General features: G+C 38.2%; 1 protein-coding gene across 3 annotated transcripts in view; it reads right to left on the minus strand.

Annotated features, from left to right (window-relative positions):
• Nucleotides 1–15,434, minus strand: part of ATP6AP1 (ATPase H+ transporting accessory protein 1) — a 94,163-nt gene that overhangs the window by 71,287 nt on the left and 7,442 nt on the right. For all 3 annotated transcript variants that reach the window (XM_027825592.3, XM_037888982.2, XM_037888980.2), the window contains 2 exons: nucleotides 10,278–10,404; nucleotides 16–142 (listed from right to left, as the gene is read on the minus strand). In XM_027825592.3, coding sequence (XP_027681393.2) covers nucleotides 16–142; nucleotides 10,278–10,372 — 222 coding nt within the window. In that variant the 5' untranslated portion in view covers nucleotides 10,373–10,404. The remainder of the gene's footprint in view (nucleotides 1–15; nucleotides 143–10,277; nucleotides 10,405–15,434) is intronic.

Genomic DNA, 15,434 nt, shown 5'->3' on the forward strand with positions numbered 1-15,434 from the left:
ATTACCAGTACATACCGTATCTTGAAGGAACAAGACAAGGTTCTTGGAATCCTGGGTAAACACAGGCTGCAGTAGCATATGCAGCTCCTGCTTTGAGATAATGTGTCCCTCATGTAAAGTAGCTTCAGAGTTCCACAGTGAGCTAAAATTAAAGTTAAATATTTTCCTTTATACTTGTTGCAAAGGTTGACATTTTGTTTCACTTAAATATACAAATGCTGGTAATGATATCATAGTCTTTTGATAAAGATCAGGTGTAATATCTGACAGTCTATTCTAGAAATGAATTCAAATGGACAAATTATTCTAGTGTAGTTCATATCAAGTCCGTTGAGTTACACTAAGGATGAACTGGGGCATGGGTGACTATTATTTATTACTACTGCCACCTGCCATTAGTATTTATTATGATTTGTGGAGTGCCAACAGTATGCTAGATGTTTTATTGACATGTGTAAAATGGGGACCCTCACATGAAGAATTTACATTCTCCATGCCCAATCCTGCAAACACATACTACTAAACGAAGTGCTTTCCACTGTGGACGATTCCTCAGAAGTCAATGACACTGCCAATGGTAATAAACACTGTGGATCCAATTCAGCAAACCATCAGTGTTCAGCAAAGCCTATGCTTAACTAGATCTCAATAGGACTTAAGTACATGCTTAAGTGGTTTGCCGAACAGGGTTGGATTTAAGCATCCATATAGGCATATTATTGTAATAGACAGGATATTTTTGAAAATAAAGTTGATGGTACATAGTACCTTTCTTTTATAAAATAGATTTTAAAGGTTGGAAGGAAGTCATATTGTTGTTTAGAATACAAGAGAAATTTTCCATCTGCTTGCTCTGGATCCTTGTAATGGTCCTTTCATCCTCTAGAGAGACGTGGGTAAAAGCTGTCCTATGTTTTAAATGGAAATAGATTAGCCATCACAGCTGTTCAAAAATGGCCTTAGCAAAATGAATAATTTGGCAGGGAACAATGGAGCTGGTGACTCAAATGGCTAAGACTCGACTTGGGAAGCAAGCTGCTATATCTGATTTGTGTGCAAAACTAAAACTGCTGTTCTCTGGTGCCCGATTTCTTCTTGAATTTAACATACTTACCTGGGAACAAAGAGTAACCAGAGCCAAAGAAAGAGGTGCAGATCCACACAGAGGGTGTTGTGGTGGTGGTGATGATGGTGGCACTTTTAGAGAGGAGAATTCAGAAACTGTGTTGCAATCATCAACACCACTACATCTAGCACTTCATGGAGACGCAGAACTCATTACTGAAGGGATGCGAGGAGGAGCATGAATACGGGGAAGCTGATGAGGAAAGGCTGAAAATAGATTTGTGGCCAGGAGGTGAAGCAGTAAGTTGACTCGTTGTTCCATTGTGGCTAAGGCTAAAAGGCTGCCATTGAAAGTCCAATTTCCCTGTAGTAGCATCCTCTACTGGAATCTTTCATCTGGTCTCTGTGGATTTCTACTGGAGGACCCGTAACACCAAAGAACCATCAGACAAATAGACTCAATAGTTTTGTGCCAAAACTTGGTTGCCAACGGGAATCAGTAAGAATGTGTTGAAAATTTTCAGCTGGAATTTCCACTATCGAATTCCCACTAAACTACTTGCATAGTGCAATCAGACACCCTGGTGTTATACAATGGCTAGAATTCATGCTAAGTTACTAATATTTTGGCATTACATGAACACTTATGAGATAAGATCTTTTAAAGTGAAGGTGGATTTGCAATAATAAAATGCATAAATATGTTTTCTCATAGGTTCTTCAATATTGAAACAACCGCTTTTGCAGAAACTTCTTGGGGGAAAAAATTACTTTTTCAGAAGTATGAAATCATCCAGAATAAAAATGGTAAAAGTTTTCATGCAAAGCTCTATTAAAGCATTTACAATACATTTGCACAGCTCTAATAGCAGAGAGAGAGAAATAGGTGACTGCCTATATTTTAAAACATTGTCACCTGGTATTGCAAAACTAAAACCAGGAACAACTTAGAACTTTCATATTTTATCAAAGATCTGGGGGTTTGGATAAATTATCCTAGATTTGCCTATCTCCAGATCATAATATTTAGTGAAACCATTTGTTTTATAGAAGTATCATAGGTAGGTACTTAGGCAGCTATTTGGTAAAATATTATACATATTACAAAAGTATATTTTCAATACAGAAGTAATGATGACACCTTGCTCTTTTAATAGTCCAATACTTCACATTGTTCCACTTGGGTGCAAAACTCTATGGAAAATCTGGCCCTAAATGACTTGTCTAAGGTAATACTGCAACTCTGGAAAAACAGGTTTCAGAGTAGCAGCCGTGTTAGTCTGCATCCGCAAAAAGAAAAGGAGTACTTGTGGCACCTTAGAGACTAACACATTTATTTGAGCATAAGCTTTCATGAGCTACAGCTCACTTCATCAAGCTTATGCTCAAATAAATTTGTTTGTCTCTCAGGTGCCACAAGTACTCCTTTTCTTTTTTCTGGAAAAACAGGAGTAGAACCTCAGTCTTGCATCTTCCGGTCACATGCTTTAACCACTAAACCATGATAAGTCAGTGTTCTTAGCTTGAATCAAATGAGTTCCATTGTAATGGACAACAGATGCACAATTTAGTATTTATTCAGCCTGCTATTATTGATTGTAATCTGAGCCACAAGTGAATATGAGAGCATGATTTTTTAATCAGGAACTGTTGCAAGGAGAATCCTTTCAGAGTCACAACCTTTCATGGGTGAAAATACTTTGGGTGTTCTGGCAGAATGGAGATGTGATACCAGCTGTGATACTGGCAGTCAGGAAGAATAGTAGTCTGCTGAGAATATATTTCACTGTTGATTGCCCGTCGAAAGCAAACTATATTTCTCTGCAAGGCTTCCCAGAGTTTTGTGAGGAGTCAACTCAGCATCTCAGTTTGCACCCTGAGTTGACATGAAAGCTGTTTGGAAAGATAAAATATCTAGCTTACCGTAGATTTTCAATCTTACAGCAAGTGGTAGGTGTTGGGGACACTTTCAGGAAAAGGCTTCAAGGATGTTAAAATTAAAGACTAGTGGAGCCACTTTTTAAACCTTAGGGGTAAACCCTGCAATGGCGGCAGTAAATTTCTTATTATTATTTGGGAGCTCTTACCATTCGATATTTTCATAAGCATGTTAAACCTCTTCATTTGTGCTTTGAAATTCATACTGATGAATATGCAGAAAGCTCAAGAGCTTAGAAATTGCTTCAGAGGTATGCTTGGAATTTTGAGACGGCAAACCCCATGATCTCAGCATCAGCCTTAAATATAAACTTTTAAAACCGCAGGGAAAGCCCCAAGGATTCACAATTATTATTCATATAGAGTTTTAGTGTCTCAGCTCAATACTGAACCTCTGACTTTTTTACATTTATATCAGCAAGATACAGCATTAAAATATTAAGGAAACTGATTACAGATTAATTTATGCAAAATTAGTAAATGGCATGTCTGAGGGCAGGGAGAAAGGACAGCAAAAAGTTTTAACAATTATCTTAGAGCAAATCAAACAGTAGTTTAAAATCAGTTTCCCAAACAGCATTGGCAAAATTGTACAAAATAAATATTCACATGATTATTCCAGAGCTTTCACATCTGCAATTAATTGGAAAAATACATGACACAGAAAACAGAATTATATTAACGGGGAGTCCTTGTGGCACCTTAGAGACTAACAAATTTATTTGGGCATAAGCTTTTGTGGGCTAAAACCCACTTTATCAGATGCATGGAGTGGAACATACAGTAGGGAGGTACAAATAAACAGCATATAAAAAGATGGGAGTTGCCTTACCAAGTGGGGGGGCAGTGCTAACAAGCCAATTCAATTAAGGTGAAGTGGGCTATTCTCAACAGTTGACAAGAAGGGGTGGAAATCACTTTTGTAGTACTAATGAGGCCAGTGTAAACAAGGTGGCCCAGTTCAAACAGTTGACAAGAAAGTGTGACTATCAGCAGGGGGAAATTAGTTTTTGTAGTGACCCATCCATTCCCAGTCTTTATTCGGCCTAATTTGATGGTGTCCAGTTTGCAAATTAATTCCAGTTCTGCAGTTTCTCCTTGGAGTCTGTTAAATTAAATTAGATTCTAAATCAGTATGGTAAAAATTTGTAGGTTTATTTTTTATTTAGCTCAACATAGGAACAATACAAAGATGTTGGGACGTTAATAAGCCCATTTTAAAATATGGGAGTCTTGGAAAGGCTCACCATTCTTAAGCACTCGTCCTTTGACGGCTTTATGAGTTGGTGGGGCACCTTTTCTAAGGTGATTTAGATTCTGAACAGTGTACTTCAATAATGCCAGCATCATTGCCAGAAATACAATCTACATAGGTTGGTTCTTATCTCTCTTGTTACTTCATTTTATTACACGTATTTTCACTTACCGGGTGTTTGTGAGTACATGGACTGCCACAAAAATAGAGACTTTAAAAACGGTGGCCCTGGAAACTTCACCAGTAGACTAAAAGCTGTTTAAGGGCACGCTGAAGCCACCAGAGAGACTGCCATCAACTTCAGGTGCTGAATGAGTAATATTAATTCATACCTTAATGTGAACATTTGTTTAATATTCATATTAACCATATCATTTGCCTGTTTATTTTAAATCTCTTAATTGCAGTTAGCTGTGTGTTTACATATTTTACTGTCTGGTTAAAGAAGAGGTGGGGAATAAGACTCAGATGCCCTGCTTCCACCACCAGGGTGTAGCTAGAGTGACCAGACAGCAAATGTGAAAAATCAGGACGGGGTGGGGGGTAATAGGAGCCTATATAAGAAAAAGATCCAAAAATTGGGACTGTCCCTATAAAATCGGGACATCTGGTCACCCTAGGTGTAGCACAAGCCTGCAGGGGATGGGTACAGGAAGGAGTGCTAAGCCTGCAGTTTTCTTCCCCTCCCACTATCTCCACAGACATCCTGAACAGCCTGAATGTACAGTTTGGTTCTGTGGTGGGACAGTGAGGTATACAAGGATATTATCTGATCTGTCTTCTCTCTAGCGCCAGCTCAAATTCTGACAGTGTTTTTAATGGAAGCAAAGATTTCAATAAACCCTGTATCTTGGTCTGGGAGGAGGATAGACTATGATTTAATAAGGCTTTTACATCTCTGACTTATGATCCTATATACTCTTTGTAACTTACAGATAAAATCATTTTTAATTTGTCTTTTTCAATCAGCAGATTTAGGCAAGCAATGATACTTTTGCCCTGTGCATCAGGACTAAGCAATACCATAGCTAGTTAAGAAAATTTCACTAGGAACCTGCAAATACAACCATTAGATATCAAGTTTACTTGTCACCAGTGCTAGTGGTAGAGGCAGAATGAAAATTAATGACTAATGGACCAGAACTTAAAAAAGGTACTGAAGCATCTTATTGTACGATATCACCATGGCAGCTGGATACATTTATAGATGAAATAATACATTTGGAGTGGCAACCCAACAATGGCCTGATACAAAATGTCATCTTACAGTGGAGCATATTTGATTCTTCTGAGAAAAAACATCCCCAAGGAAGCTAAGGGATTTCTCAACTTCTTTGTATTCACGGTATCACTTCCCTATGCCTATAAGTCAGAGTAGGTTTCCCTTTAAACTTCTCACAACTATAAGAAAAACTATTATTTTAGTGCTTGGCCTTAACTCTTGCTCAAAGTCACTTATAACCTGCATTCACTGTAAAAAGAGCCATCTCCGGTCTTGGCATAATGCTGGACGGTTATTGGAAAATGTGAAATGTTTTCACTGATTGTAAGCAAAGAACATTCCTATGACAAGAGGCACTTGGCTTTACAATTTTGGGACTCTCTAGTGAAAACCATGTCATTGCGGCATCTAAGCTATTCCTACCTCATCTTTCTTTAAGGTTGCTGTTAGAAATACTAGGATGTTGTCAAATTGTTTATATGCATTATAGAAGAGACCATTTTTAGTGTATTGAAGTACAGTAAGGATTGGTGTTAAATCTATTTTATACTTTGCACACTGTGTACATTTGGAATTTCAGGTTTCTCAGATCGGTGTATAGTGCCTGACATTAGAATAGCTTTCATTAAAAGGCTTCCATGTAATATGAGAGAGATTTTGAAATGTGTTACTAATTATTTATAATTTATCATTTACCTCGTTAGTGCTTTACAAACATTAACTATTTTTCATAACACCTATGTGAAACAGGTACTATAAATTTTATTAGGCTCAATCCTGCTCCAGTTGAAGGCAAGGATAATTTTGCCATTGATTTCAATGAGGGTAAGAAATGGACCCACTGACATCATTTTACAGATGGGAAAACTGAGACAGAGAGAAGTGGCTTCCTCAAGAGCACAGAAAGATTCAGTGTCAGTGATGAATTTACAGCTCAGCCATTGCTGCCTCCTAATCTTGCTTACTTCACACTACTAAACCCTAGTATGCTTTTAAATGTAGATCTTATAAAATGGTACTTGAAGGGATGCTGATCACAACTCAACATACTCACTCAACTACTGTCTACACTTGCCTTAAGATTTTATTTGTTTTAATGTTTCTATTTGGAAATAGTTGGATGCATCAGTATGGTTAGTTACCAGTTTAAAAAAAATATTTGAACTCTTAATCTCTACATCCCAATGTGTGCTGGTTAAGGACACAGACCAAATTCTGCTGTCAGTTATACCAGTGTAAGTGAGAGCAGAATATGGCCATCACCATTATATACAGCAGTTTTTACTTGGGTCAGATGCCACTCTCAGATAGCTGTGTACAGCTCCTATTGAAGATAATTTGATTTTTGTAAGTTTAGCCCCAGGGCAGAATTTGGCTCTCACTCATTTTAAGGGCTCATGCCCTCAACAGAGTTTACTCATTGGCAGAGGCGGGGTAAATCCCCTAGTCTTCCAGTGAGCACTTTGGGTGATAAAATTTAGGAACAATTAAAATTAAACTAACCTCCCTGCCCCCCCCGCCCCCCCCCCCAAAAAAAAAAAAAAAAAAAAAGAATTACCCACTGCCAAAACTTAAAGCTAATGAGCTGCAAAGGAAGATTATCACAGAAGAGAAGAACAGTCTAGAGAAGTAACACACAAAGAAATTCAATTTTAAAGTTGGCTACTGCAGGTCAGTTCACCATATAAAAGAGTATATGGAGCCAGGATAAATTCCTAATTACTCTTTCCAAACTTGTAATTGACAGAGTGGTTGTGAATGGGTCCACTTCCTAACATGTAATATTCATTCACTCTAGAGGTGTAGGGAGAGGTATCAAGACAGCAGAAAATGACTAGTATGGCTTTTTACATCTCCATGTTTACAGCCAGCAGCTCTGTGCCCACCATTCCTTCCCTAAAATGTGATTTTTTTTTTACACCAAGTGAAGATTGAAAGGGTTTTATTTAACATTCCAAAGATCTGCTTTTTTTATCTCTTCTGGATTGTGTTCATAAACCTGTCATGGTCAAAACTTTATGGAAAAATCCTGCAGAAACTAAAGGATGAAACCACCAAGATTCTATAGAACTAATTATAAAACCTATTGCACAATTTGTGTTAATTGGAACAGATTTGATTTTAAAGGGACACCGAAATATGTTCAGTCCCAAATGTTATAAACCATGTCATATACCAGTAGATTCTTATTCAGTTAATGAGCGCCCCTTTCCTTGGTTTAGTTTTAATATCTTTGGCCTTAGAGTAATAAAAAACCTGTTACTCTTGGTTTAAGTGTCAAACAAAGCTGTGCAGAAGAGCTATAACTGCAGTGTTTAAAACCAGAATTATGGACAGAGGTATCCAGGAAAGCTTTCGTTATTAGAAAGTTCCTCTTTTAAAATACTGCATGTAGAATTTGGAGCCAAGTGTATACCAAACCAAAGTTACTGCTGCTTCTGCTTTATTTTTAAACTAATATACATCTTTTATTTACTTCATTTGCATTCACCAAAAAATAATTTCTCCCACACCAAACACTGCATTTTCAAAATGCAAAAGGTCATGGATATAGGTACACTTCCTCCTGAAAAAGTTGTAGGCATATAAATATGAAGCTGGTTTCACTACATTCCCTGTCTGATTTTCTTGCTGTTGATCCTGAATAAACTGTATGGAACAAGTTGCTAACGGCTTGCTCGTGAAAAGTTTGTTTTCATTACTACTATGAACTCTTGCTTTCTGACCATGCCTTACCTTGCAATAACTTTTGTTTAAACACAACAGCAGCACGACTTTGTTTATATTAACAACAGATGCAGTATTTACAAGAAATAAAAAGCAGGACAAAGAAGACATGGATTCAGTCATTTAGGAACATTTTTGTCTTAAAAAATGAAACTATTGCCCAAATCTACTTTTCTTTTCAGTACACAATTTTAGATCTCTTCCAGATGTCTATTTTAAAGATTCATAAATTAGTCAACTTCTACTACCTCCAATGTAGTACAAGCTCCTGAAATTAAAGATTCATCTCTTACTTTCCTTCAGAAAAGAAACACAAAGCTAACTAATTTAATTTCGTTCTCTGTAGTTACATCTGCATTTTTCCTACACCTCTACTCCCCAGGGACCAAAGGTGTAATTTCCACAGATGCCTTAGCATAGTACTGACATTTGTCAAGTGTGGTGATAATCAGTGATGTTATAAAAGACACAATGACCAAAACACATTTGAGAGAAACACAGCACAAATTTCACACACTCACATCTGTGTTCAAATGTACTCCCTCTACTTCATCACCACAGTATCACATTTAACAGAATGAAAGGGCATCAAAGAACTCTATTTTGAAATGGCATTTTACACATTCATTTTACACATTTTACATATTCATTGTACTGAAAAGCAATTTACATAGTATACTATTTCTGCATAAACTTACTCCTTTCTCACAATGAAAGTAAATTAAGAGGCAAATGCAAATAAAATCAAGACACCTTTCCGCAAAGGACCCTTATTCAATCTGTCACATCTTGAGTCAGCCCTGTACTCTCTCACAGACCACAAAGGTGGTGAAATGTACTCAGAGGAAGGCCTGTTCCGTCTCCAAGAGGAGTTTAACTTTAAGAACTCACAGCTGTAAAAAAGGGAACTGAATTGCTTGCAAGGATTCCAGACCCTACCACTGACAGCTACATAGATCAGTGATGTCATGAAGCTAATAAGTGCAAGGCAAAGAGAGTCATTAGGAAATAGTTTGAAAATAACTTGGATGAACTTTATTACATTTCAAGCATGGTCAGATGGATGGTTATTGTTATTTACATCACAGTGCCTAGAGGCCACAATTGAGTTCAGGGGCCCTGTTTTGCTAGGCATCATACATACATATGTACATAGAATAAAAGTCTCTGCCCCCATAGGATTTACAATCTAAATAGTCAAGACAAAGGAAGTAAAGCAAAGAGATTAAGTGATTTATACAGGTCTAAGGTAAGACAGCCAGCAAGTCTGTCTAGGGTACAGCAGGTCTATTGTTACCTTTGTCCTCCAGAATAGCCTTCTTCATGCTTGCTTAGATCTGGTTAAAAAGTGGCCTGTGACCTTGCAAGTCCTTTTGGATTCTTTCTTTGAAGTGTCTCACATGTTAGATTCAAACTTGTGACCTCCTAAGTACATTCAAATCCTTCACATTCAAGCATCTCCCCTGCACTTTCAAAACCAAACCAATATGATGCCACACGTTCTACTAACCATCTGACATAATACACACTGTAACATATGTTCTTTTACATGCAAAAAAAGCTACATTAAAAACAACATTAAGGTGCAAAATCAGGCACTCAAAAGTTAGGAAATACCAGAATTACGATTGCCGGTATAACCTTAATTCAACCTCCTTGTGTGTACGAATTATGATATAGTCTTTAATTATATCTTCTTCTTAGCATATGCAAAACATGCCTCTGTTGGCACATGACCAGGATTTATCACTGAATTTGGTCCACTGGTTGGATCATTAGCTTTCTTGGTTCAGGCCGGGTACTGATAGGGAGTGCAATGTGAATGCTGATCCATGCCCTACTTTAATTATATAGAATCATAGGACTGGAGGGAACCTCAAGATGTCTTCTAGTCCAGTCCTCTGCACTCAACACAGGACTAAGTATTATAGACCATAATGTCTCATATATTGTACATTGGATCAAGGTCTCAGGAAAGGCAGAGCAGACATGATCATATGATCACACACACACACAATTTGTTCTGGTACAGCAACTGCATAAAGACTGCTAGATGTTTTAATTTCTCACCTGTGAGTTGACCAGAGCAGCATAGGTACATGGTCCACAGACAAAGCCAGTTGGAGCAGCACAGCGAGGGAGTAGAACAGCCAGACTAGGGCCATGATCCCACTTGGGTTAGTATATGACTGACTAGCTGCAAAGAAAAAAACTGAACATAAGATGAAGGAAGCTGGATTTCCCAGTTTAATCTGCAGTATCTGGATACAACTAGGAAACTGGTTGGGGCTGTTTTATGTCAACAATATAAACATTCAAAACATCCATTTCATTAAGTCAAACAACAGTGCTAGAATTTTTGAATAACTTTCAGTGAGGCAGTGCAAAAGGCCCATGAAGTGTATATGCCTTGAATTCATACACAGACCTCTTAACAGATCGTTCCCCAGTATAGTGCTCATGAGGCTCAAATTTATTCCAAACCCCACTGATTACTATTACTGTAATTTACTGACAACTGTACTGATTACTGTTACTGACACTGATTACTATTACTGTAATTTATTGACAACTGAATTATTAAACCCTGAAATGGAGTTTATAGAAAACGTTCTTCATGTTGAAGAAAAAGAATCCCATATATTTCCATTGTTTTTCCTCTACTATTTATTACCATGTCCGAAAGCTTTACACTGATTGTAGAAGTTGGTGTCACACATGGGTGTTGGCAGGTTTGAAAGCTGAAGTATATGCGGACATTGCAGCTACCAGCAAGGAAAAAGAGAGTAAGAAAGTGATGAGATTGGAACTTAACTAAAATGTGGAATTGTTTAATTATCCTTTACTGGGGAAGATGCTGACCATAAATCAAGAATCGCAAAAGTCAAACGAAATTACAATGTTCTCAAACCTGGTGTGACTTAAATACCTTAAAAACCGAATAGAAGATTAGAATGGTTATAGGAATTTCTTCTACCCATCATCACAAGCCTCTGGTTTCTTTCTTTTTTAAATGCTGCCCTGCCCCCTTCAGTGACAGAGCTGCAGCCAAGTCATGCTTCTGCATTTGAGAGTCACCTTGTTAGGTTGTATCATGTGCACTATAGGCATGCATGGGACTTTCCAATCAGAATAAAAGATGTAGTCCCAGCCTTTAGCAGGTTATGAACGCAATTATGTCAAGGACCCAACAGAAAATGACAACAGACCATGGAGAGCAGCAATGGGGAAAGGGCAGGGGACAAGTTATCAGTAAATGCAATAAGGAGGGAGGAGGGCAATTTTTGCCATGCAGAGCAGATCATGGGGCTGAGTAGTTGTGAAAGCTCCTTCTGGGTTATTTTGGTGGTTTAAACATTCATTTAATATTCACTTTAACAATTTGAAATTCTGGATTTGGTGGATTATTGATGAAACGCTTCCAAGAAGAAGAGGGTTGAATGGAAAGCAGGTTGGAGGGAGAGAGAAGCAGGAGGAGTAATAGGCCCCAAGCATAAGAAACAGCACAAAGAAGGTGGGAGAGCGATTCTGGGGCAAACTATTGGGAAGAGGAAGGGAAGCTTGAGTGAAGTGAAGTGAATAAAGGTCGGTCAGAATGTGAGCTGAAGTTGTACAGAGCTCTAAAGGTAAGCCCCGGTGTCTTGAATTCATGTGACTCACTCGATTTAGTGTACTGTTTATTGTTGCACAGTTTATGTATAATGTAAGGCAATTTGTTCATATGCTAATGTAAACTCAGCTGTGATACAAGAGGAAAGCTAAATTTAAAAAAACAGCAATCCTCCTCTTTTCTTACACTTTACGCCCTCTTACTTTGGTCTTTTATGCCTTTACCAGCCCCCACCCCCACCCCGGGCCCAGGCAGCTTTTACCACCTTCCATTTCCTGACGTGCTGGGTTGGCTGTGAATTATAACAACAGAACAGTGCAGATCAGTGTAAGGCAGAGCAAGTGAGCCAATGCAAGACTAAATGGGAGAGAGGGAAGAACTGGAGCCTCCAGAGAAGAATTTAGTACAAGCTCAAGAAGCTGAGTCAGAGCAAGCGAAGTACTCAGTCGGCTCTAGGAATGGACAACCTCTTGCTGGTTATGACTAGGCTGAGCAAATAATGTATTTTTCGGTTCATTGGGCCAAACTGAAATATCTGAAAATATTCCAGTTTGATTTGAACCACAATCTATTTTTCTTGAAACAAAAACTTGAAAAAATCTCCTTTCAAGGCAATTCAATGTTTTGAGTCAACTGAAAACAATTTTTTTTTACTTTTTGTATCGATTCGGACATTTTGAATGTTTTTCACTCTTTTTTTAATTAGCCAGATGTCAACTTGAAATGCTATTCTGAAAGTTGAAACAAAATATTTTGACTTTTTATGAACAAAACTGTTGCAATGAAATGTTTTGATTTTTTGAAAAGATTTCCCCCTCTCCTTCCCAACTGAAACCTTTTGCCTCATTCAACATGAATTTGATGAATAGGATTAGGGACCTGAAAAATGCTTTTTTTTAAATTAAAACACTATTTTTCAAACAAACAAACAAACAAACAAACCACTCAGCGCTCAAGCACTCTTCATTGGCCTACATAGCTATGACTTTGATTTGCCCATGGCAGGTCTAGAATGTTCCTGGATTGTGCATGCATGTGCCTACTGCCCAAAAAGCTACTGGAATCTAAAAAAATGGCCTAGATTACACCTATTCTGCAGCTAGAGCACAAGAAGAAAAGCAGAAAGACTTATAATCAGAGAATACATGATGGGGTGATGTTAAGGGTACAAAATGTTATTGGTAAGAGTTCAGGATGTTATCTTTGGGACCTACTTAGAGTCCTTTATTGTTGCAGGTGAAATGTAAGAAGAATAGGCAGAATTCTTTCAATTTTAGCAATACGTGCAGAATGTCCTGAGGGGTCAGTCCAGGAGGAACAGTCAGCATATTATTACATTGAAGCTTCTTGGATTCTATCACACCCATTCCTTCTTGGATTGGGAGCTCATGCTCAGATGTGACACCATTGGTTTTCACTGTGTAAGCAACAAACCCTTTGCAAAATTGCATAACAGGAAAAATAATAAAAGAAAATGTCATGTACCTAGACCCCTTTTTATCTGTGTATCAAAAGCTAGCTCCACATCAGAGCAGCACTCTGCAATCTGAAGAGGGCTGGACTTTTGCAAGCGAGGCAGAACAATAATAAATGTAAACAAATAATGGGTTGAATTCCCATCTTAACCTACAAGTCACAGTTTCTGTGCAGTTTCTGTGATGAGTCCTTATGCCAAACAGAAGAGAGAGAAGAAATCATTGAGATAAGGTGTAAAGGCACTTAGGCTTGCTGCCTAAAACATTTCTGATCTGGGTGGGTCATAAAAGGAAAGGAGAAACTAGTACAATGGAGGGAATCATAGGGGATTTCCCCAACAGAAACTGGGGCGAGAGAGTTTGCACAAAAGATGACTTACTAAGACTGAACTAGAATGTGAGGATTGCTCATTGGTTCACTTATCTGGCTATAAGGTGCACAGATAGGAGCCTAGATGTCTAGATTGATGCTATCTAATAAGAAAATGTATATTTTACAGCTATATTTTCCCTGGATACTTCCTGATTTGCATATAAACTAAACCCCATATTCAGACACCTCTGAACATTGGGGTGTTTGAAATTCAGCACGAATTCCAAATTTTGTGACTCAGACTAATCTGTTTTTAAGTGTTATTACAGTTTTATATAATGAAGAAAGAGGACAAAATGTTACCCTCGTCAGCTCTCTAGCTACAATTAGTTTATTACATGAAAAGAATATAAAGGCTCATTTCCCAAGACCATATTTAATTTCTACTCATGGATCCACCCCCACCCATTTCCCCAGATTTATACGTTTTCTTGTTCAATCCTGTGCAGAGTCTGTAACCCACCTATCTCAACCTGTCAAAGCTCAAAAGGAGGACACAACAAAAATAGTAATCAAGGTAGACTGAAGTCATGTGGCTTAATTTCTTTTGCATCTAAATCCTTCTTTTTTAAAAAAACCATCTATTTTATAATTCTCCATTCCTGATGTAAATAATTCTGAACAGAAAAAGTGTGAATGCCAGATTTGTGTGGGATGAAGTTAAATTTAGGACCCTATGTTAGGAAGAGAGGGATGTCTTTTGTAAAGAAGGACAATTTATGGATATGATAAGCTAACATTTGTGAACGGAATGTCTATAGACAGGGAAAAAAAGACGGTCATCAATTATGTGTGAATGTGACCCAAGAAACAGATTCAGAAGCTGACATATCAATGGTGGCACTGCATATTAAGAGATCCATCAGCAACCTGGGATAATGAAAGCAGATGTGTTTATTCTGGGCTTTGTTTTTAAAAAATGAGTAAGAGATTGCAATTCTTGTCCCAGCTGTTACTGTATTTCCCTTTGAAGAAAGTGTCTGCTGCGTACCAAATGTTGGTTACCAATAACTTTGCTACCATCAACTATTTAATCTGTATTCCTATTTTATCACTGTATTTACAACTACCTTTTGGCACAAGCTGGGAATGCGTGTTTCCTTAATTGGGACTGAGCCTGTGGGAGGCAGGGGAAAAGGTTACTTGGAGACCCTTTGTTCCTCATCCTCTGAGATGTAATTGGAGGGTAATGAAGAGGTAAATCTCTGTAAGAGCACACAGCCTTCTGTTGCAAAGAGGGAGAGTCAGAAAGCATAGACTCCTTGCCAAGTTAACTGATCATCCACTTAAGCATGTGGGAGGAAAATTGGAGCTTTTCCCTTTGGAAGTGGGATTGAGCTGTGGTGCTTGGTGGTGCAGGAAGGGGTATTACTACCAAAGAAGCCCTGTCTGGAGAGAAAGGTCCACCTTGTTGAGCCCCAGGTGCTGAAGAGGACTGACCCACTCTTGTGGAGGGCCTTTGGTGGGAGGGAGGTAGAGAGGGAGGGGAACAAAGGCCCCCACATGCCATCCAGACTCTGAGCCCCTTCCCATGTCAAAATAAGCACCTGTGGGCTGGAAGCAATTGCGGCAGACCCTGGGGTTCGTGGTTAAAGTCCTCCTTAAAAACCTCATCTTATTTTCTGAAACTCCTTCTAAAGCAGATAGGGAAGTTTCGACCATATGTGTCTTAAACCTATATCTTTTCTCGAGGGAGACAAATTTATCAATCTGTTTTGCTTTCTTGAACATTTCTTTTTTATCTGGGCTCTGAGGTAAGGCGTACCCCT

This window comes from Chelonia mydas, chromosome 1 (assembly GCF_015237465.2).
Source record: "Chelonia mydas isolate rCheMyd1 chromosome 1, rCheMyd1.pri.v2, whole genome shotgun sequence".
NCBI classification, from domain to species: Eukaryota; Metazoa; Chordata; order Testudines; family Cheloniidae; genus Chelonia; species Chelonia mydas.